Genomic DNA, 24399 nt, shown 5'->3' with positions numbered 1-24399 from the left:
TTTCCGTCTACCATCAGTTCCTTTATCACCTCCAGCAGCCAGCCTCCACAGCGCCATCATATCCCAACAGGACTTGTGGTGCAACTTACAAGTCCTGCATATATTTGCAAATTCTTTTAGGCAGCACAAGTCAGATGCTATAAGAAAATGAAATGCTGGCAGATGAAGGGGGGATTTAACCACAGGAGAAAAATTAGATTGAAAGGGGTCTCTGAAAATCATCCAGACCGTTCTCCCCTCCCCTCCTCCCACCCCAGCAGCACACATTCAAAGCAGGGATAACTCAGATCAGGTTGCTTAGGTCCTTCCTGTGTTTTGAAAATCTCCAAAGATGAAGATTCCACAATCTCCCTGGGTCCCTTTTCAGGGTTTGACTACCCTCGCTGTGAACACTTTTTTCCTCTAACATTTAAACAGAATTTCCCTTGTTGCAGCTTGTGTCTATTGCCTCTCATCCTATTACTGTGTTCATAGGAAGAGGCTGGCTTCATCTTCTCTACACTCTCTCATTAGGCAGCAGAAGAGAGCAATCGGATTTCAAGGTAACCCACGCTTTGTAAGGCTATTTCCCTCAGCTTCCCCCTCTGTATCAGCTGCTCCAGGCCCCTACCCATCTTGGTGGCCCCTCAGAAGATTTGCTCCAATATGACAGCGTCATTCTATACCAGGAAGCCCAAAACTGGACACAATACCCCATATTTGGTCTCACAGTGCCCAATACTAGGGAAGAATCACTTCCCTCAAACTGCTGGCTGAACTGTTGCCAATATAGCCCAGTAAGCACTGGGTTATCCCACCACAAGAGTGCGCTGCTGACTCACATTCAACTTTTAGTCCACCAGAATCACAGGCCATCTTCTTCCAAGCTGCTTTCCTATGAGTAGTCTCCAGCTTGTTCAGCTGCATGGGGTATTTCCAACACAGGTGCAGAACTTTGCAGTTGCCTTTGTTGAATTTCCAGGAGATTTCTTTCAGCCCATTTTTCCAATTTGTCAAGGGCCCTCAGCAGCAGCCCTACCCTCCAGAGTATCAATGGTTCCCTTCAACTTGATGTCATCGTGAATTTACTGAGTTAATTTTGCTCCATCATCTAGGCCATTAATGAAGGCATTAACCATTACTGACCTCAATATTAATCCATGAGCTCAGTAGTTTGGCCAATTTTATGACCCACCTCCTAGTCTACCTATCCAAACCATACCTCACAAACTTTGCTATCATGGTATTACGGCAGCCCACGATGAAAGCTTTGCTAAAATGAAGGTCCACAGAGCTGGTCATCTCATTGTAAAAGGCAACGAGGCTGAAAAGGCATGATTTGCCTTCAGTAAATCCATGCTGGTTGTTTCTAATCACCTTGACTACCATGAAACTGCAGGTGACTTCCAGGTGGATTTGACTACCATGAAACTGCAGGTGACTTCCAGGTGGATTTGCTCCATAGTCTTCCCAGGGACTGAGGCTACACTGACCAGCCTGTAGTTCTGCCTGTCCTAAATATGGGTATGAAGACTGCCTTCTTACAGGCATCAGGAACATTGACTGCACAACCTTTTGGAGATATCATTGCAAAGCCAACTTGCCATCAATTGGCCAGCTCCCTCTGACGCATCTCATCTATATACTGGGTACCTCATTAATTTGTGCCTCGCACATCTCATGTCCTTTGCTACTAAGCACCTGCCCCACTGAGCTGCAGGCCCATATTTTTCTTAGTTCTCCTGTTGCTGCTCCTGTGCTTACAGAAGCCCTTCTGGTTGCCCTTCACAGGCCTTGCCAGTTTTAAGTCCAGCCGAGCTCTGGCTTTCAATCCCATCCTGTGTTCCCAGGCAGTGTGCCTATACTCCTGCTGGAGTGCTCACCCCTTCATCCATCTGGTATGTGTACTGCTTTTGTGTGTTTGCTATTTCTATTAACCAAGAGCTGCAAGTTTAAACCCTTGTTTAGTTCAAAGATACACTCTGGACACAACCTAGCTCCACAGGATTGGTCTGCAGCAAGAAGTCCATACAGGAAAGGTAAGTTTCAAAACCAAACCCAAACTCTTTTCAGTAGAGTACTATTGATCCAAGAAAGAAAAATAGAATATAAAATTCAAATTCGTCTACTCAGCATTAACTAATGATCACCCTCTTTCCTGCCTCCTTTCTCTCTCCTTGTTCTGTAAGTTGTGCCTAGAAATAATATAATATTTTTGGTATTTTAAGAAGCATCGGTACAGCATTCTATAGTGCAATGGCCAACCCTGCTCACACAAATACCTAAATCATAAAAGATTAAATAAATTACTTGGTAAAAAAATGTTACTGAGTTAGGAGTCACAAGAGGCAGTAGAATAGAATTCCAAGCATCACTTTTTATTTTATGATTATAGACATAACCTTCATCAAGATGTTTCAGATACAATCAGCAAGCCAAAATCTTGCTTGAAATATAGTCTAGAAAGAACAAAATTGATACCTTTCTCCATCAGAAAAGTTTACAGAGTCTTCTACATTACTGGTCGTAGAATCATTTGCACGTGCTACTGCTTGTGGAATTGAAGCTTTTAACTGTGCAATTTCTGCTTTGAGTTCTTCACACTGACAGGCAATTTGATTTTTTTCCACTTCTAGTAGTTCACTCTGGCAAGTAAATAATTTTATATATCAAATATTTTATATAAATATATAAATAATTTTATATATCCTATAAAGTTAAATTTATACAAATTTAAGTAAAGTTACCTTTCCAGTGCAATTTTAATATATGACAACCTAGACAAACTGCTTTAAAATGACCAGCTGTCAGCCAAACCACTGTATGTGTGCTCCCTCTAAGCCTGCTCAGTCTCTAGTCTTGCAGTCAGAGCCACTCAGAGCCTTGCAGTCTCTCTCAAGTTTGCTTATTCCTATCTATGGAAGCGAAAATCCAGAAGCTCCTAGGCTATTTTAGTATTTCTTCCCCATTTTACATGGCTTGATTAGTTAGTGGACTGAACTACACAACACACTGTGTACTGGAACTGCTATGAAACACCCATTTAAAAAGGCAAAACAAAAATAATTTGATTGTTAATTTGAAGGATATTACTGTTTTAACAAACTTACCTCACTTTTATATCTGTCTCTCTCAATGCTGCATTTGTCCAGTTGCCTGAAAACATCGTCAAGCTGCACAGCAATTTCCTCTACCTCGCTCTTATTTTCACCATCAGCACACTTGCTGCATTCAGTTTTTAAGTTCTGCAGGGTACTGCATTGTTCCTTTAGTTTTGCTATTTCTTCTAAGGCCTGTTCATAGAGAGTGGTCACTTCTGCCAAACTTCTTTTATGAACATTTTCTTCTTCAAATAAAGAAATTGTCTCAGTTGACTGATGGCACATTTCTTTTTTTACATACTTATTATTAATTTCTAAAATCCTCTGTTCCAGTGCTTCTACTTGTTTGGTTAATACTTCACATTTGTTTTGGTACATTTCTTTTTCTTTGTTTAATAATTGCAGCTGATTTTTCAGTTCATTTCCAAGATCTACAGATGTCTCGGAAACATCATTAACATAGGGCTGTTCAGTTTCCATCTCCGCCCTGGGAACTTGAATACTGGTGTCCTCCTCTACCTCTTCCTTTTTAACAACTAAGTTTGGGAGCTCTGTCTGTGTCGCTGAGGTCAACTGTTCAGTTCTTGATTCTGAAGTAGCTGCACTGCCAGGTTCTCCGACATCACAGTTTTCTTTCTGCTTCTCCTCTTGATCCAAATTAATACATTCAGTTTTTACTATGGGAACATCAGAATCTGCTGAAGGCTTTGGAGTACTGCTCTCCTCTAGAATGATGACATCTTCATCATCATCATCATCACGATTGTTGAATGTTCTGTCATTTAATCGTGGCATCTTTAAAGACACTGGTGTCACACAACTAGGTGTCTTCCGTTTAAGACTTGAGAAGCAAAATATTAAACTGATTATTGTCTTGCTCAAATACTGCAGAGTCACTTATTTCAAACTATGTTTAGTGTTTCTATAAGCACTATTAAAAAATACCACTCAATACCTAGAAAGGGATGTCTCCCTGCATAGTATTTTAAGCTGTGAAGCTAAATACCTTTCCTGTAAAAACAAGTGGCCGCCATCCACACACTAAATTATTACCTTCATACATTATTTTGAAGCAGACTCAGTCTCCGTATTTGTGGGAACAAATGACCCCCCCGCACCTGTTCCTTAACCAATGGAGGTTAAGGAAAACATACTGCAGAGTGCTGTTAACACAACAAACTCTTTCCCTAAACAGACAAACCACTAAGCAGTTTTCCTTGCCAGCGCATGGTATTTTTTTCTGCATTCACTTTTGTACTTCACAAGGTTTCTAAGTACCTTTTATCAACCTGTTGCTTCCTGTACTCCCAAAAGTGACATATTAATTTTGGCAGCTTTCACCTGAAGATGGGACTATATCCAACACCATCCTTTTCATTAACAATTATTATTTTAGAAAGAAATAGGAATCTACTCTGTACACTAACCTGTTATCAGTATCAGAATGAGGTGAAGATACCGATCTATTTAAAATAAGCAGGGGTCTTTTGACAGAAGCATTTGATGTTTCTGGTAAAATTGATCTTGGAACAGCTTCCTTTCCACTCACAGCTGAGAATGTTTTGAAGTCTTTACTTGAAGAAACAGGTGTTTTTAAAAACATTTCATTGTTGATCTATAAGGTAATATTAGTTACGAATGAAGAGAAACCGACATTAGTAGATTCTTCAGAATAGGTTTAAGCAGTTCTGATTACTGCCAACACCTAAAATTCTGAGCGACATTTCTTATGTATACTACAAGGATCTGCTTGAACCCAGGCTCAGTATTTTGCAATGAGAAAGGCTAACTAGACTCCATGTTCCAAACCCTAGATTTCTTAATGATTGCACAACTCCTTCCCCCAAACTCCACTGATGCGTGTGAAGTATTTCCTTCATGTTGGTTTGAGACATACAACATATTAGAGCGCAGCACGTTCTATATCATAATTACAGGCTTCTGGCAGATTTCTCAGAGGACTTTGAATGCTGTGCACCAGCCACACACTCCTCTCCATGCACAAACTTATTGTTGTCAGAAAGCAGCTTTCTGATCTTACAAGTCTTTCTCTAGATAGAGCTATTTTAAAGTACCCCATAGAATCTCAGGCAAGAGCTTTTCCCAGGCTGTACCTCTGTCTGAAGTCTGACCATCATACGCAAAGTATGGGACAGCCACCTCTGTCAGAGCTGCTCATAATTCCTTATGTCTAAAATGAACAATATCTTACCTTTAGAAATTACTTTTGTACTTGCACCAAAGTAATGGCAGAAAGATTAATACAATCAAGAATATGTGTTAAAACAGCACATGCAAAACCTCCTCTCCAGAAATGGAGTATTCTTAGGGTAGTACTTTGAAAGCAATCACACTTAGGAAATTTGATTCTGAGTTTCATTCTACACATCTCATCACTCAACCATGTTGATTTACATCTGCATTTAATTTCGAGTGCTTCCTTACAAAAGTACAGCTATTACAAGTCTGTCCATCCCCAACCCCCCGCCCCAATTTTAAGGGCATATTTACTTTCATATCCTCATCACATCTCCCTACAATAAATCTACTTTCAGTCATTAGATGCCATGCTCTAAAAACAGGTATGAGTGACTGACATCTTTTCTAGTACTATTTTGTGAGAAGACTTTGTCCCCCTCAAACTTTCTTAGTACTATATAGAAAGTAATGGTGTTATTTTCCATCGCTGACAGCAGAGATGGGGGATTTCTGGTCTACTAATAGTGAGCATAACCTGTACAGCCATCAGAACAAAACAGGATCTTAAACCAGTCAGTTGGCCACTACCTAAAGCAAACTAACTCAAAGCCCGGCCTATTCGATCCAACTACATAGTATTTTGCCAGCAAGAACAACTCTGCTAGCAAAGTCAGTTTCCCATCAACTTCAAGAGTTACCTGGTGGCTGTACTCTAGTCGCTTCTTCAGTTTTTCCTTGTCTCTGCACAGCAGCAAGGAGAGGGGGGGGAAAAGCTTAGATTCAAAATGTTAATTCATTATAAAACCAAACCAACCTCAAAATCTAAACGCAAACACAATACACTCTATCCCAGCAAGATTCAATAAAGTTCTAATGAACATATGATTTATGGAATGAAAATTTTCTGCATTAACTTAGAAGCTAGTATAGCTTAACTTCAAACAACTCTAAGATTAAAATTTATTTTAAGAAATTGAAAAAACCCAAAACTCCCACTTCTAGAATGGTAGCCAGCATTAGTTAAAATTACCCAAGTCAGTTTTTGCCCCATACATCTTAGCTAAGAAGCCTCTTTTTCCTAAGTAAATGTGTTGAGGTATTCAGCTGCTTCAATGTGGACCTTGAAAACAGTTGTCTAGACAATGCCTCCTAACAGCCCTAGTAGCTTGCTTCTCTAACATCCTGAACTATCCTCCTAAAGCTTACTACTACAAAAGAACGACCCTCCGAGAGCTGTACTTTAACAGCAATTGCTGCATCGCTCTCCTTAGTAGTTATTAAATGAGAGAGGCCCCTTTCGTTATGGCTTTCCTAATTTTGATTTAGGAGGGCAAACAGGTGTTGAGTCAGAGAGACATTTGAATGTAATGCCAACACGCTAATAACAGAGTGAAGAACAGTGCTATTCATCTATTCACTGCTACGATCAAGTCTTTATTTCAGGGCACTGTTTTCTGGCTGGATATGTTCTCAGAAGAGTTGCAATTATACCACAGATGAGAGAAAAGGGCATTTAGTGTTCATGTTCCTTTTCTAGTGTTGAGACACTTCTAAGAAAGTCTCTAGTACTCACTTTTTCTTGTAAGTTTTCTCATACGTAGGATGTATTAAATCGTCATCTTCTGGTTCTTCTGGCACTTCACAACTCCTGAGTTACGGGGCGGGGGGGGGAGGGGGGAAACCCGCAACAGAAAGAGCTTAACATCCATGCTTGTAAAAGGTGGTAAAATAAGAACCAAAGGCAGCATTCAGATATTCACAGAAATCTAATTTTACCGGAATTGTGGGTCAGGGTTCAGTGAGCAGTACCACTTTTCTGGCAAGTGCTCTATTCCATCTGGCAGCTTCCGCCATTTCAAACACGCATCACATTGTACCCACGTCTGATCAGGCTGTTTTCTGTGATGGAAAAAATATCAGAACTTCCACATTAAAAGTTCATTTTCATGACTGAGTGTAAAACAGTAATAGCAGTATGTAAAAGTCTTCCTTTAGAAGTGATACTCACTGTATCTCCTCAACTGGCAAAGCTAGTGGATATTCTTCATTTTTCTTCGTTTTCATTTCATTCCAGTAATCATTAAGCTTTTCTCCTAATGCTGCTATTGTAAGTCTAAAAAGAGAAGAGACCACCTTAAATAATTCAATGCTAGTGCACAAAGACCCTTTATAAACTACAGTAAAAGAGTAAACATATGAATCACTAATATTTCTATTTGTGCAACAGTCAGCTTTTTGCTTTTAGAAAACCCTGGAAATCAGGAACTATGAGAAGTCATGTTTGTTAGAAAAGATATTACTGGAAATAGGAGTTGGAGCACAAAGACCGGAACCAAGAGTGTTCAATTCAGAAGCGCTGTGAGTGCATATTGCAAACTCTGAAGCTACCTCACCCATTCAACCTCAATCATAGACACAACCACCTCTATTAACTCAGTACCTAGCTGTGTATTTGGCTGATGTTTCTGTACATCCATTACTGCAGGTTCATGACTGCTCTAAGCTGACGTACTACATGGAGATTGCAAACGTATGATTGCTTTAATGTAGTTTAAAGTCTACATGCTGCTAAAAGGAGCAGGCCAGTCTTACCCTAGGTTCATTTTTAGCTGGATCCGTTTCCTGCTCAGGGCCCATTGTGCAGCTCAATGACTACTACAGCTGGCACACGCAGGAGGAAGTGGTGCAGAAGAACAACAAGCAGCCCTACAGGTGAGGTGGTGAGGTAGAGGCAAGACTGCCTCCTCTCAGCATGCTGAATTTACATCACAGTAAAGTGGCTGGGTAAGCAGAGCCTGAACGTCCATCCCTCTCTGCCTGGCTTATTCCAACACCTACACCACCCTGCCCTTTGAGCTAAGACAAATGTTTGTGCAGTGAATTAGTCTGACCTAAAGAGTTTTAATCTGGATCACCTCTGAACCCTAGTCATGAATTTCTATGCCAAAAAAAAAGAAGTACCACAAGGGCAGAAATGTGCAGAAATGCATGGATGGGTTCACATATCTCTCCTGGCGAGAGAAGAGCAGGTTAGCTTACACTGATCATGAAATTAAAGCATGAGTTTTATGTTTCTGTTTTGGGCTGGAGTTACTGTTTGGAAACCTGTAGCACTCTTCGCAGAAAAACCTTTATAAAAGATCTTTCAAGCGTAGTATCTCTATGCCCACATTACAACTGTTTTTAAAAAGAAACAAGTAAAAAGCATTCAATGCTTGCTGTGCCAGCGTGTGGGAACATAGTGCAAACCTTGGTCAACAGAAATTACTATCCTATGGCATTCCTAATTCCTTCCCCTCTGCCAAGGGAACTGTTGGCAGTCCTACCACTGCACAGGAAATGGTTCAGGGAACATCCGTTTTGAGAAAAAAAAATATCTAAAAGACCTATTTTCATTTGACCAATTCCCTCATCTGCTTTACCATGTGTTCTCAGTAACAGCCCTGCTAGCTAGTGGTAGAAACACGGGAACTGCTTGAAGCTGGACATGTTGTTGCTATATTATGGGAACATGGAGTGTACGAATCAGTGTATCTGTTGATCTGCATGTTAGTATCTAGGTAATCATTCATGTGAACAAAACAATAGACAATGTGTTTCTGTCAGTAGAGGATGACAAAATGTGGCTTCGTGCAGTGGACTGAGAAAACTGGCCAGGACTGCCAAGATTAAGAGCCAAGTAGGTAAAAGGTAATTCCAGCAGGGGGAGATCGCAACCACTGACTCAGGGACCACCTACCCAAGCAATACCACCTACTCAGAAGAGAACAATGGGAAAGGACAACTAAGCCTGCAAAATAATTTACATATGAAGTGAGCAAGTTTGTACCAATCACCAAAAAGAATAATATTGAATATGTATGGATAAAATGAATATATATTTTTGATCTATATAAATCAGATGAGAAGACTGTGTAAGGTATGCACGCTTGGAGGAGAGACCCCCGTGCATCCAGCGCTGCAATAAAGAATGCCTACTCTTTAATACTAAATTGGTGTTAAAGAGTTATTTTTTACTATACCGCAGTTTTGGTAACAATATCACTGCAAAGAGCAGCACAAACTGTGGGTACCATTTAAAGATATAGGCAGATTGAACTGTAGTGGCTGTAGCAGCTATCAGGCTTGCCACTCCTCCTTCAGAGGGCTGCTGTTTCAACAGCAGGAACGACCAGATTTATCTTGCTATAGCCTCTCAGCTGCAGAGAACAGCTTGTTTATTACAGCCCTCTGGTATGGTTTCAAGGTTATCTTTATATGCAGAGCTGCATATAAATTGGCAAGTCAGGAAAGGCATTGTGGACAGTTCAGGTTGTCAGTGGAAGCTGAACCACAACTGGCTGAAGGGCAAACATGCAGCTTGAAAAAGTAATGACTTCTCCTGCCGAAGTTTACCCCACCTATGTTTGCAAGCCAATACCCTGAGTTTCTAACCCCACGTTGAAAACAAGTGTTAGGGCACAGAAAAGGAAAGTGCCTGCTCCTTTACCACCATATGGTCAAAGGAGCCATAAACAAACACATCGAGACAAACCTGATTGACAAGGGAGGTAGTGATAAGAACAAACCCGGTCAGTCACACTAACTGGTAAGGATATGTGGAGTGTGCAAATGTTTATTTTTTCAGTTGGGAGGATAAGGAAAGTGAAGGAAACAAACACATCCGACCAATTAGCATTGGCAAAGACAATAACCAGAAACAAACCTGATCATTCACACTAATTGATGGGCTATCAAGAAACCGCAGGCAAACTGGGATTTTGCAACTGATAAGGATGCAAACCTGAGTGTCCAGGATGCTTGGAGAGAGTCAGTGGAACTAAGCCAACTGATGAGGCAGTGTGCATAGGAAGGGGGAGAGCAAGAAGGAACAAAGAGGGGACATAGAGAGAAAAAGGTATAAAAGGAGCTGGTTGCATCTAAAACAGGTCCAGTCAGTACAGTTGTCTGGCTAAGCCCTGTACCTGATCATGGCTGTCTGTCCTATCTTCTTGTATCTTATTTAATATTTTCTTAACTTTGTACATAATCTCATTCTCTATCCCATGTGTACAGCAAGGACTAAGTGCCAGCTACTGGAGTCAAGACTGGGTGTCTCATGTTACCTACTAGAGCAAGTGGGGGACTCAGCTGCCACCCACTGAGCTAGGAATGGTGTCCCCCCTCGCCAAAAACCACCTCTTGGGGTAGACTAGCATGAGTGAGGGGCTCAGCGTTGGCAGCTGGAGCAGGACTGGGTCACAGCCCATGCATCTGGTGCTGGCTGCTGGTGGGAGGATGAATGTCTGCATCTTCCCCACTCCCAATGTCCTGGTGTGCATGTGTATCTGCTAGCAAACTCCAAACTGGACTCAGTAGTGAACAGGAGGCCCCAGGTCTGGGCAGGGGTATCAGGCAGGCAAAGGTTCATGCTGGTATACCTAGGGAGGCTTGCAAATATGGGGCCTTTGTGGTATGAATGTGGTGTGAGTGCGCACATTTGCTAGTGAACATCAAACTACACTAGCCAGTGTGTAGGGGACCTGTGAAGCAGGTAAAAGGGCCTGCGATCCAGGCAAGGGTACCAGGAAGACAGAGGGGCTATGCCAGTACTCAGGGGATCCACAAGTGTACATATGCTTGTGAACCTAGAGTGTCACATGTGTGCCTTCACTAGTGAGCTTCTATCTCTACCAGTCGGAGAGGAGGAAAGGGACTTGGCTGTTAATATTTTGAGTACTATACATAGGTGGACCTTGTTTGTGGCAGTCTGTGTAACCAGCCACATCCATGCCCTCTATGTGTCTATCTCTGGGACACAAGCTCAGTTTTCCTACTGGTTGAGTCTGGAAACAGAAAAGTAGCAGTTGTGACCCTCAGCCTGGGAAGAGACCCTGGGTCCCCAGGCTGGGCTCCCATGGCTGGGCATGAGGGAGTCCTAGGACAGAGCTGCTGGAGGAGGTGGCTGGTCCTAATGCCCCTTCACATGAAGAAGCATAGGAAACAGAAAATAGCCTTGACATCATGAAAGGAAAGAAATAAAGTAATACAATAGAACAATTTTCCAAGTTTGTAGTCAGGCAATTTTTCCCTGGACAGTGTTTACACCTCAGCCTGAAAACTGCCTGGGTAACTCATCCCCTCTAGCCTTTCCTCCCCCACAAGCCAGCAAAACTGATTCACAGCAGAGCAATGTAAACAGACTAGGAAATTCACCTTGCTTCTAAACAATTATAATTTCTGAAAATTTTAAGTCACACTACATTCCCAATCTGGTTCACAGTTTAACAATAGGAAATACCATACTAGATACTGACTGATGGGATGGATGCAGATACCTGAAAAAGTGGGAACCCTGAGTTAGAAATAAAAACTGAAACAAAGCTATGTCCCAAATCACTGCTGCCTTCAGGATGTTAGGTATTTTAAATGCTCTATCAGGTAGCAGAGGATTTGAGGGCACTGAAGTCCACTCTTAGGAAAGAAATTGAAAAGAAGGCCTCAAAAATATCCAACAAATCTTTTTCAAAAGACGACCAAAAAAAAATGTTATTAAAAAGTTAATAGTGTGGGATTCATGTATCACAGTTTTCGCCACGTGCCACACAAATATTCACAGCCTGGCGAGTTATTCTGTGATTGTTTTACAACCAGCAAGGGGCAGAACTGCAACCAACCACTTCTAGGGCACCTGCTTTGAAATGATGTGTATGATACTCTAGGCTTCACTGACTAAACAATGAATACAGTATGACCAATGTAGATGTAAACATCCCACCCCTACTGTTCAGAACAGTCGTGCAGTTTAATGATGGGTCATAAGATTTTATTCTTACTACTTAGAAAAGAAGCAGCCTGTATCACATAGTATTTCACAGTGAACAACACTAGTCAATAGAAGATATACATAAAAACACACATTTACCTGTATTCGTTTGTGTAGTCAAAATCTTGTTTGTTGTGAGTTGGTTTCAGGAAGTTGCATTCAATAATCCCAACTACACCAACACCCATGTTGTTTGCCTGTAAGAAATTAAGATCTATCAGGAAAACCAACATATATTCTATGCTAATATAGCAAGAGTTTGTCAGAGGTAATTATAAGCTAAATACACACTACATGAAAAACAACTTTGTCTTATGACTCCTCTGCAAGAAGACTCTCGATTGCAAACCCCCTAAAAAAAAAAAAATAATCCTCTGTTCCACCCCTCTTTTTGTCCTGAAGATATGCTCAGGCCCATATTTGTGAATCAAGCTTAGTTTCAAACAAACGTTAAAACTACAGCATACAATTTAATACAATTTTTAACTGCTGCACAAACTAGGAAAGGTGGGTTTAGAAAGGATACATCAACAGCCTAGTTTCCACCTGTATTCTTTTTTAAAATCAGCATTTGAGTAAAAATTTCTAAAGATGTTAAAATATTTTTGCACTTTAATTTCTTACCTTTAACTGACAGCCAACCCTTTCATAAGCTTTGATGAGTCTGTTTTTGTGGTACATCATTATTCCATAATGATCTTTGTTTCTGCAGTTAAATCCAAAAGTAATTCTCACTGTTTTAGCCTTTTACCAGATATTAAGGAAAAGTCTGGTTAATCTCATATAACACAAAAATATAGTTACTGAGTGTTCATTCTAAACTAGGTCCTGCAACTTACTTTTTTTTAAAATATTGAGACAATTCCTTCAGTATGTCTTTATAAAAAATAAAAGAAAAAACCCCACATAACTGCAACATACCCAGCAGAATCCAGACAGCTTACATAAAAAGCCACATCATTAAATCCTGTGTGCAATGATGTAAATATTAGCAAAGGATACATTCAAAAATTTTGGCCTGTATATGTCACGTTCAATGAAGGCAAGGCTTTTGGAAACCAGCTGTGTTTTCACTTTTTGTCCTCGCAGAATGATCTGCATTGTTGGCTTCAGATACAAAATACTGCAATAAGCCTACAAAACATACAGTAACTCCTGTTATTAAAAAAACCCCAAATCTCAGGATATTATTTTACAATACACATTATGTTTAAGACCACCAACTCAAGTTTTAATTAAAATTTTATGAAACGTGGTTTTTTTTCCAAATTCAATGCAGAAAAATAGGAAATGCAAGTGTGCATAAGCAATGTACCTGTATCACAAATTAAATGAATAGCAACGAAGGACAACTTTTATGAATATCACAAGTTAATCAGGTATCTGAGGATGCAGCTTTAGCACTAAAAGCTCTCAAACACACAAGCCTCTCTTCTTATCCCCTACTGAGAGTTTAAAAATTCTACTAAAAATTTTAAAACACCAGAGAAAAGCAAGTGTGTTAACTTTGTTCCAAATGAATGCATATTATCATAGCTTGATAGCAGCTATGCAATCTTCTTATAAATGTGCAGATCTATGAATTTTAATTTGCATTTCGTTTATCATTATATTTACAACATCTGATGATTTAAGTGGATACAGGACTTCAGCAAGTCTTGGAATAATTACAAGTTTTAGTTCAACTGGAATAATACTTCTGAGTATTATCCACAAACAGTACCCAGAACACCTAGTGATTCCAGATGCACTTTCTTACAAGAAGCAGCCTTGAAAGCTTATGAATCAATAGTGGAGGCAACGGGCTTACCAGTTAGCCTACAGAAAAGCCTTGGCCCTGCCCACATGCACATATTCAAACAATGGAGCTGCTTCCCAATTCCTTTGCCTCTTTTTGAAACCTAGGCATGACACTTTGCCAACCAAAACCTATCTGTTTTTACAAATCCACATTGGCATAGCATCGATATGTATACCTGCACTATAACAGAATGTTTATTCTGCTGACAACCACACACACCCCCCTATTTAATTTCCAAAGCTACTGATTGCACTTACTTCTTGCTCCTTAGTGGACAATGATAGGTACATTTAACGGCAAATGTTATTTGCAAGATTATTTAGAAGAAAATTTCTGGGTTTTATATAAACAGCAAGTGTTTAAACAAGTTCACAAATACATTCTGCCTTCAATTTTCAAAATTAATGTGGACATATTGCCCTATCATTTGAATTCTGACATTCATCCTCCCCACCAGTCAACATTTCTGTAGTATAGCACATTATAGTAAAACAAAAACATACACCCTCCAGCTTCCAAAAATAAAAACAAACAAATAGTTATACATACTCGCAGTGAGTAGTCACTTTCTGGAACAATCTGGTCCAGTCTCTCTTGTTTTTTATATCCTCTTTTGCCTGCTTCATCTAAGTCTTCTGGAATTCTGATGTCGTATTTATCCTTGTCAAAGTCAAACTCCGTTTTTTCATTTTTATCTCTAAGATTTAAAAAAAAAAAAACTAACTATGGGGAAAGAAGAAAAAGCCAACACAGGATAAGACATTGTGGTGGACAGAGCAGGTATCACAAAAATACAAGAGAAAGGGAATTCCTTTGAGCCATTGTGGTTTTCCTCACAGATTTGCTAAAATTCACATAAACAAGGTTCACCAGTTCCTTTCTCAGATCCAAGGAATACAAGAGAAGTGATAGCAAGTGAGACATTAATGAATTCTAACTTAATTCTAAACAAGACACACTGCAGAAATAAAAGAGGTCAGTATCAGCTTTAAATTCTGGATGGACTGAGACACATGCATTCCTTCTAAATGCAACATTTCTGAACACTACAAATTACCCTCTTAAGTTTTTTAATACTGCAAAAATGGCACTCATTTACAACTCAATAATTATCACAATTTCTTACTGCACCACTCACCAGATGTATACGCTAGATCTAGTTGCAGATGTATACACTGCAGTATACTGGCAGTACCTTTGCACACATTGAGATATATCATAGTTGGCACAAATATTCCAGAAATAAAGTCTTTTTAATACTGAGATGGCTTTTTTTTTGCTCAAGCAACGAAGTGATGCATATTCCTCAAAAATGTTCATACTTGAAGAAATTAAAGTCTACCTGAGCAATGCAAGTTAGTTTATGAAGTGTAAAGGAGACGAGGTTTTTCTTATTGCACAGGTAGCAAGGGGAAACAACCAGAATTAGTAACAGTCTATATTTGATATAAATACTTTTATATATTATATAAATAGATTTTATTTATTTTTAAATATATACATCTATCAATAATTTGTTACCTCCAGTTTTCTTATATTAAAATATCCTAAGCTAAAAGTGATGCAGAGCTGTAATACTCTCAAGAAATTAATGAAATAAAAACCCCAGATTTTTCACCTGCTATGTAACTGACTGAGATCTTTTTTTTGTCCTGTAACATTTAATCTCTACTTACCCAGGTGTGGTTTCCTGCCCTTTTTGTGAGGGGCAACAACAAAGATACGAAACTGAAAATAAGCTAGTTTTGTGCCAAATCCACAGGACCAAAAGAGTTCAGAATTGCTTCCTATGGATACCTTATTTCAGGTATTTAAAACTACAGCAAGCTAAACACTTAAGAACATAGGACAAGACAGTGCTTCCCAACCAGTTAGTGCCATGCTTAAAGGCATGCTAAAGCTTTTCTGGACAGACCATCAGACAGGTTCCCTGCTAGTAGGCAGCAGCAAAGATGTGAAGGAAAGGGAAATAAGATGGGAAGTGATGACACCCATCTGCTACTGCAACAGCTGTTTAAAAAAACAAAAAGAGGCAACAAGCAAGTTAAAGCTAGAAAAGTCTGGAAATCTATACTGCTGTGATCAATCCCACAGATGCCAGTAGATAAATAAGAAATACACACAACTAATTGTTTACTTGGATTTCTATTTATGATAAACAGTTAAGTTTAGAAAGGTCTAGAACCCTCTAGACGGATACTGCCAACTCAAAATTAAAAAGCCAGTAATACTTGCCTGTACATGCAAATATTTTTTGTTTCAATTTTTGCATTCATAATTTCATAGCTCTGAAAGAACAGATAATTTATCTATTTCAGTCTTCCTTCTGGCAAAAGCAACAGTATCTTATCAAAGCAAAATATGAAGTCCTTTATGTTCTCCTTCCTTCTGCTTTGTTACCTGAGATATTAGCAGCAGCTCCCATGCAACATTATGGTCCTTCAGTCATGCAAGTTTGAATCTAGTTTCCCGGTTACAGCTAACTGCCCACAGTCTTTTGGAATTATTCCACAAAAAAACCTTGTATGTTTGCATACACTGAAAGATAACAAACTGAGAGATAAGAGGTGGACTTCATCTTACCTTCTAAGATTCCAAATGATAATTCTTGTTCCTTTTTTCCCTATTATAGCATCTAGCTCTGCCAGTAACTTCTCCTCAGTAGGGAACAAAGAATGTGTTAAGATGGCCTTCAGGCTGTTCTTGGATTCTGTTGGATCACTTATCTGTCGTAAGCATTATGTTAAAGAGAGTAACTCTGAATTAAGTAAGCTTTCAGAAGATGAGGAAACCTATAGAATCGGTAAGGTTGGAAAAGACCCTTAAGATCATCGAGTCCAACCGCTAACCTGTCACTGTCAAGTTCACCACTAAACCATATCCTCAAGCATCACATCTACCCTTCTTTTAAATACCTCCAGGGATGGAGACTCAACCACCTCCCTGGGCAGCCTGTTCCAATGTTTGACAACCCTTCTGGTGAAGAAGTTTTTCCTAATATCCAACCTAAACTTCCCCTGGCGCAGCTTGAGGCCGTTTCCTCTTGTCCTATCACTTGTTACTAGGGAGAATAGACCGACCCCCACCTCGCTACAACCTCCTTTCAGGTAGTTGTAGAGAGCGATACGGTCTCCCCTCAGCCTCCTTTTCTCCAGGCTAAACAACCCCAGATCCCTCAGCCACCCCTCATAAGACTTGTGCTCTAGACCCTTCACCAACTTCGCTGCCCTTCTTTGGACCTTGATGTCCTTCTTGCAGTGAGGGGCCCAAACTGAACACAGTACTTGAGGTGGGGCCTCACCAGTGCCGAGCACAGGGGCACGATCACCTCCCTGCTCCTGCTGGCCACACTATTCCTGATACAAGCCAGGGTGCTGTTGGCCTTCTTGGCCACCTGGGCACCCTGCCAGCTCACGTTCAGCCAGCTGTCAACCAATACCCCCAGGTCCTTTTCCTCCAGGCAGCTCTCCAGCCACTCCTCCCCAACCCTGTAGCGTTGCATGGGGTTGTTGTGACCCAAGTGCAGGACCCGGCAACAGTATCCTGTACTCACTTCACAGGTCCTCATTCCACATTTCAGAGTTCCTACAAATTTAAAGGCTTTATCAAATTGTAGCCTTCCTTGCATCTTACAATTTATTTAGGGTATCTGTAAGATTAGACAAGGAGATTTCCTGTGCTGATATTATCACCCAATTTTGCGTGTACTCATAACTTTTCATTTGGAAATTGTGGAAAGGATATGTTGGTTGTTGAACGTCACTATAGGAACCATGACATGTTCTGCTTTTGTGACTTCAAGGAAAGTCTGAGACAACAGACCCACACTCATGGTTTCTCCATTCTTGGTGAAGACTATTGCATCTTTTCCCAGGCGCATAGACCCTGATTTAAACCCATTTCCATACAGTCCCACTGGAACACGGCCATTCATCACAGATTTCTCACTGAAGCCAAAGCTGAAACATACAAAAACATTAGAAGAGTGTAAAAAAAAAAAACCACAAACCCTGTAAAACTTGAAAACCCAAAAGTGCATGCAAGACTTGCCAAATTAAGACTTAAACAGGAGTTAATCTCTTGTTTTAGAGATGTGGGACTACTGAACAATTAAACAATGCACACTAAAGCAAATCTTGAAAGTTACCCATATAACATTGCTAAAGCCACACTGCAGGAGTTCAGGAAAGTGTACTTTATTCTTTAAGTATGAAAAAGAAATACCACCTGTCTGGAATCATGCAACAAGCATCCTTATGGAATTCTAGTAATCCTGTGGCCCCTAAAGCTTTCCCCCCCCCCCTCCACTTGCTTGAAAATGCATGATCTACAAATTTTCCATTAGTAACTACACATTACGTTTAAAGTAAAACAGGTAACTGTATATGGAACATGGAAGTTACTATAATTAAGAGCTTTCTTGCTATCTAACAGAAAGAAAAATAACAGTTTGAATTCAAGCTTCCTCAAGTTTAAACCCAGAGACTTATCTGCAGGCAAAGCAGTCTTTCATACTAAAAGAGCAATTGAACAGCCACCTCTTTGCTAACTGTAGAAACAGAAGGTGCGGAAAGATCAGTTCAAACCCTACAGAATATTTAAAGATAAATAGATCACATCAGTATAACTATAATCCCCTTAAGTTTTCCACAACACCTTCTATTTTCAGTACTCCAATGGGTTTGAACTGAATCTCCCCTTTTCTCTTGCTAACTTAAACTAAAGCGATCTTGAATAAAGAAATTTAAATTCTCCTTAGCACCACTAAAGGGCGCAACAGAGAGTTTACACAGCACAACCACTGCATAGAAGGTTAAATGGGAAGGTTGACAGAAAGGATAAAAGGAAATTATGAGATAAAAAGACACTGACAAAGTTGTGTCAGAGTTTTACTATCATCCATATATTCTAGAGTCTCACTTGGATAATTGCTCACCTTCAGAGATGTTAAGTTTATGAACAAAATTAGTTGATTATGTATGAGAAAAAGCAATAAGCTGAGCAATAACAGAACTAGAAGTTGGAATTTTTTCAAGAAAAAAATTGCAGAAGAGGTTATCCACCTTAGCATTTTGTGGAGCTTCTCTGAGTTCATGCCATTTCCATTATCAGTGAATGTCAAGCATATATTGTCGTTTATCACCGTTTTGTCTATCCATATCTGTTTAGCACTCACATCTGGGTCATAAGCATTATCTGAAGAGAAAGAAAGCAAACAAGGGTGGGATAGTAAAAAGCAAAAATTAAACAGTTTGTGTGAACGTATTTTGAAATGTTTAATTCCATTGAAGATGTCAGTAACTCTTCCAAAGTTATTTAAATTCATACATAGCACACAACAGAGCCTTATCTAGCAGGAATACATATATAATCAATCTGAATGTTAGTCTTGCAACACTGCCAAACAGCTACGTAGAGTAGCTGTCCCTAACTTTATTATGGTGCTATGCTTGCACATATATTTATCTGGTGACTATGGCAGTTTAAGGTAGTTCCCCAACTGTGGGCCTACAGCCCTGAGAAGTCCCATGCTAAATTAATGGTGCTCTAAAATTGCAGCCATTTTTCAGCTCTGCAGTTAGGTATGTAATATAGTTGCAGAGATTTTGTGCTGGCACAGATCTAAATTTCTCAGCTAAGTCACCGAGTATTAGTCAACTTTTGCACAGAAGCAAAAAGCCATAGCTTTTAATAAAGTAGAAGTTACATATAAATCTAAGTCTCCTAAAACACTATCTTCTTTATAAATTAAAACACTAAATAAAAACATTACAATGAAACAGTTGCATCAAAACCTGGCAAACCTTGCCTGAAAACAACACAATTTTCCAGCTAGTACAGATGACAGTAATATATAGGCAAAAATTTAGGTGGAGATGGGTGGCCCCAACATGAGAATAGAAAACGAAACCAAGACACGTTTCTACTTTCGTTTCCCGTCCTGCTGGCAGCTGTTGCAATATGTACTTTCTCCTAGTCATGCAAACATGTCTTCTGCCTGGCTCTCAGGGTGCTAGGTTATTGTCCACAATGCAGACAGTGGCACATCACTAATGTACATGGCTGCAACAACATCCTACCTGCTGTGGGCCTGCAGGCTTTTAAACTGGGAAATCAGATTTGAAATACTATCACAACTTCAAATAATCCAATTTGAGACACTAAAAAAAAATAAGGCAAGCAAAAAACCTGAAGCCCAACTCCCTGCATCCCAGATAATTCTGTGGGAAACAGTATTCTAGCCCAGCTAGACTTTTAACTCCACAGGTGCAGGAGATTTAGGTGAAAAAATTATTGCTGCTCTGCTACCAAATCACTTCCGTATTAACAGAGACGAGTGTCACAAATATGTATTTTGCTAGTGCAAATTGTTCAAGTCTAAGAAGGGAAATACAATATATTTTAGACTAAGCTTTTTATTTACAGAATTTGAAAGAGCTTACAGCATTGCTACTGCAGTGAAAGATAAACCATGGCTCCACATACAATTATTGGAAGTAAAACTAGTTTAAATATCATCTGCCGTAACACCACTTTCTTGCACCTCTTTTCCTCCCTTGCCCCAACAATGTGCTACTCATGGGATTTGCGAGGGGGGAAAAGCACAGGGAGGAAGAGGGGTGAGATGTGATGGCAGCACAGGCAGTGCCCCTGCATCACTGCCTGTTTTGCAAGTTCAGCTGAGGGTCATAAACAGCTCAAGCCAACATTGTGGCCTATAAAAAATCCTCACAGCTTGGTAGCTTGCTTTCTATAAGCATACAGCACAAACTGCATCCACAGTGAAAAAGTTCATAAGATATATTTCAGCATCAACAAAAGAGAACATTTCAAGTACAACTGAAAGTACTCCTCTAAGAACATAATTTGTACAGATCTTCTGATTTGCTGGCTCACCAACTCTCTCCCATTTACCCTCTTCCAAGTATCACCATTAGTTCATCTAAATTTAATCTGATTGAGGACTAATAGGAGAAGGCAGCAATATAACCATCAAAAAGTTGACAGGAGACACTAAAGCTTAAAAGGCAAATTTTAGCATACAGACCATTAATGTTCTAGGCAAGTTTGCATAAACTAAAATTCAGGCCTCCATAATGTAACCCTATTTATATATTTGATATTTGGCATATGGTAGAGCCTTACATAATACATGAAAGAGATTAAAAAACTTATTTAAAACAACATGACTAACTCGAAGCCTTTACAACCAATATGTTGCTACTATGCTTTTGAAGCTTTGTTAAAGCAACACATATGACAAATCAGAGGCAAAGGAAGAAAAGTTTGCACGCCTTCTGCAGCACATGTACCTTCATTCCAGCCTATAGGGTGATAAAACAGCTGAAATGACTTGATGTATTGTTACCCCCCCCAAACAGTCAGCCCTTCCTGCAGTCATGTGGTTCCGGTTGTTCTGGCTTCCTGCTTTGTGACAGCTCTGGCCTTATCTAGCTGAAAAATTCCTATTTTCTTTTGTTAGGTTAATTTTCTGAATTAGCAACAGGGAAACTCAGTGCACAGGAAGCAAAGGAATGTGTGACCAGAAGAGTTGCTCCCTCTGGCAGCTGCAAACTGCTAGATAAGCTTGGCAAGCCTTTCCAAGCCACACCTTTACACTGAGGAACCAGTTAAAAAAAAGTCTGCTAATCATTCCCTAACCGGGGAAACAGGCAACTCAAGATATGCAGTTAACAGCTATTCAAAATCAAAGGCAAGGCAATCAACAGGAGCTAATAAATTAACCAGATACGCAACCCCCAGCTAACAGCGGATGACAGAGACAATAAGAAAGAGCAGAACTCTTAGAACACTGACAGATGGACTGTTAGATGGAACTACCCAACCAGCACCCTAAAGATATTCAGCCAGAAACTTGGTTAACCCAAAAGAAGAAAATTACGATGTTTGAGGGGTATTGTGACAATGGGCATAAATTATTATTGGATGTTTTGAGGAAGCATTGAAGAAAAGGAAAAGAAAAAGGTCAAAGTGGATGGGAGAATGGTATAATGGTGGGGGACAGGAAACAATACAGGCTGATTGTGTGCAAGCTGGCTGCTGGTCAGTATGCTTGTGTGGTTGGACTCTGTGCCACTCTGTTGTACATTCTTACTAAACACTATTTCTAACGACTTCCTGTGTGAGTGTGCTCTCTATTCTCAATGTGTGCTTGTATACATTTGTTCTGCTAGCAAGCTTCAAGGTAGACAAGCCAGCAATCGTTGAGACCCAAGGTCTAAGCCAGCAACTGGTAAAAAGCCCAGGTCACAGGTACTGGAAGGACTGCCAGGTCTTGGCAAAACACCCAGAAACCTGGGTAAGCATGAGTGATAAGTGAGTGAGAGCACTCATGTGTGCCCCTAGTGAACTTTAAACCTGGTTAGCCAGGAAGCAGGAGAGGATAAAGCCACGTGTGCTGTTCACATTTCAAGCATCGCTTATGTTTACATGGATTCTTGCAAAGTTACTGTCCTCTTGTCTGTGCTAATCTGGCCGTGGCCAGCTGTTCCTGTACAGGATGCAAGTGTGCACACACATCTTTGGAATGTGCACTCAGGCTTACTACTCTTTGGGCCTGGGAACAGCAAAAAGCTGTAGGCTTGCATGTGGTGGGCTAGAAGAGAACAAAGTCACTCGGTCCCACAGCCTTCTATATTTGGCAAACCTTAATAAATTCAGTAAGAAGAAACTGGCAAACCCTACAAGGCCCTGGCAACAGATCTCAGGTAGTACTTACGCTGTTAAGAAAGAAAAAAGTCAATTGGAATGTACAAAAAAACCCGGATGTTGTAATATTCTGAATGGTAACAATAGGATCAACTCCTTCCCCTACCTGAAGGGAAAAGATTTTACAACAAGAAAAAATTATTACAATCAAGTACTCAGGCAAACTATTGATCCACATACCTATAAGTTCTGCAATTGCACTGAAAGGCCAGGTGTGACTGGTAGAGTTGGTATGCAAGAACTTTGGACAAAGCTGAAATAAACCACAAACAACGGTATTAGTTTGCGCTCTTCAACAAAACCAAGCCAGAAATAGTACGCTAAAAAAAGTAACATTAAATTAAGCAGTTTTGTACAACACTACCAAAAGGCTGTTATTTTACTTTTAGATATTGGCATACGAACACCTTTTAAAGAGAACATTAATAGAACTATTAAAGACAAAAGAGCAATACAGAACTCCAAGTATCATACCATATTCTGAGCATGGCTTATATTGTCATCATATCAAACTCTATTTTTATAAAAATATAAGGAACTATTGCTATATATTGATGCTAGAGGTTACAGAAAACATCAAAAGCCTCAGTCCACATCTAGTAACAGAAGCACATGCTCTCAAGTGTTAAAAATGTACATCTTAAAACATGATTATTAAACTGAATCTGAAAAGTGAGCAGTACCTAATATACTCAGTGGCTTCCTGTCTGATGTCATTACTCCTTTTGCCCATATTGATCAAAATCACCTGTCAGATTCTCTCAACTAGTGGTTTGTGCTTTTAGCAATTTGTTCTCATACATTTTATCCTCGCTTTTGATAAGATGTAACCAGAGGAACATAGCTATTAGATGAGAATATGCAAATAAAGTACCTATTTATGGGATTTATCTTACAGATGTCAGAGACAAAAGTACTCTCAAGTAATTTATGAAAGCCTGGGTTCATACATATCCACCTAGATCAAAGTACTAGAAAAAACAGAACTAAATATCCATATAACTTAAGGATTTGCCAATGCAATGTTTGGAGAAATCTAACTGCTGAAACTGATACAGTTGTATTTGCATTACCAGTGAGAATATCTGCAACTATACTTCTACAAGGCCTTTAACACAAACCCACTACACATACAGGCTTAAGCCTTGCTGGCATAGTTATACTGATGGCACAAAAAGCAGTATCTAGGAATACATAACACTGGAAATAATCCTTGTATAGTGCAGTTACATTAAAAAAATAATATAACCCTCAATATATATAAAATCAGAAAAGTATTTAAATAGCGTGTACATATCAATACTTCATAAATGTTACAGTACTACGCTGACAGGCACTTTTATATAGTTAGTACTAAGTCTAAATAATGGCAAGTGACCACTTCAAGTTTCCAAGTTCATTTATCAGTGAAAAGTAATAATGCTACAAGGAAGTTCTAGTGCTGTAAGCCAGGCACCTGCAGCCCTAGTTCAGATCAACTTAAAGTGCCAAGAAACCTCACCTTGATTCTAAGGTCATAAGATCACAGGACACACTTTCAGCCTGCAACTTAACCCCTGCATTTCTCCATTGAGCTAGAGTATAAGTATGAATAGACATCATGTTCTTCATTGCCATCTGTGCTTTAAAACTCAAGTTTTATAAAATCTGGTAAATTGAGTCAGGCTAAATCACTGCACCCCTTTCAAATTCCTAACAGATACTTATAAATAATTTATAATCCAAGAAGAAAATTACATCAAACCTATTAATAGAAATCTCACGTATTCCATTGTAAATGGTTA

The 24399-nt window shown here is 39.6% G+C and overlaps 1 protein-coding gene across 2 annotated transcripts in view; it reads right to left on the bottom strand.

Annotated features, from left to right (window-relative positions):
- The window catches only part of MORC3 (MORC family CW-type zinc finger 3), a 31366-nt gene that overhangs the window by 3118 nt on the left and 3849 nt on the right, over positions 1 to 24399 (bottom strand). The window contains exons 2-16 of one of the 2 annotated variants that reach the window (XM_064471515.1): positions 22796 to 22868; positions 18949 to 19081; positions 17632 to 17844; positions 16469 to 16618; positions 14435 to 14582; positions 13087 to 13218; positions 12709 to 12828; positions 12184 to 12281; positions 7288 to 7392; positions 7056 to 7178; positions 6853 to 6927; positions 5978 to 6020; positions 4508 to 4695; positions 3090 to 3921; positions 2461 to 2624 (exon numbers count right to left, since the gene is read on the bottom strand). In XM_064471515.1, the coding sequence (XP_064327585.1) occupies positions 2461 to 2624; positions 3090 to 3921; positions 4508 to 4695; positions 5978 to 6020; positions 6853 to 6927; positions 7056 to 7178; positions 7288 to 7392; positions 12184 to 12281; positions 12709 to 12828; positions 13087 to 13218; positions 14435 to 14582; positions 16469 to 16618; positions 17632 to 17844; positions 18949 to 19081; positions 22796 to 22868 (2597 nt within the window). The remainder of the gene's footprint in view (positions 1 to 2460; positions 2625 to 3089; positions 3922 to 4507; positions 4696 to 5977; positions 6021 to 6852; positions 6928 to 7055; positions 7179 to 7287; positions 7393 to 12183; positions 12282 to 12708; positions 12829 to 13086; positions 13219 to 14434; positions 14583 to 16468; positions 16619 to 17631; positions 17845 to 18948; positions 19082 to 22795; positions 22869 to 24399) is intronic. The other variant, XM_064471507.1, reaches the window with a different exon arrangement.

Source organism: Phalacrocorax carbo, chromosome 1 (genome assembly GCF_963921805.1).
Source record: "Phalacrocorax carbo chromosome 1, bPhaCar2.1, whole genome shotgun sequence".
Taxonomy (NCBI): Eukaryota; Metazoa; Chordata; class Aves; order Suliformes; family Phalacrocoracidae; genus Phalacrocorax; species Phalacrocorax carbo.
Note: the sequence above shows the minus strand (reverse complement) of the source record. Positions and strands in the feature narration are given on the sequence as shown.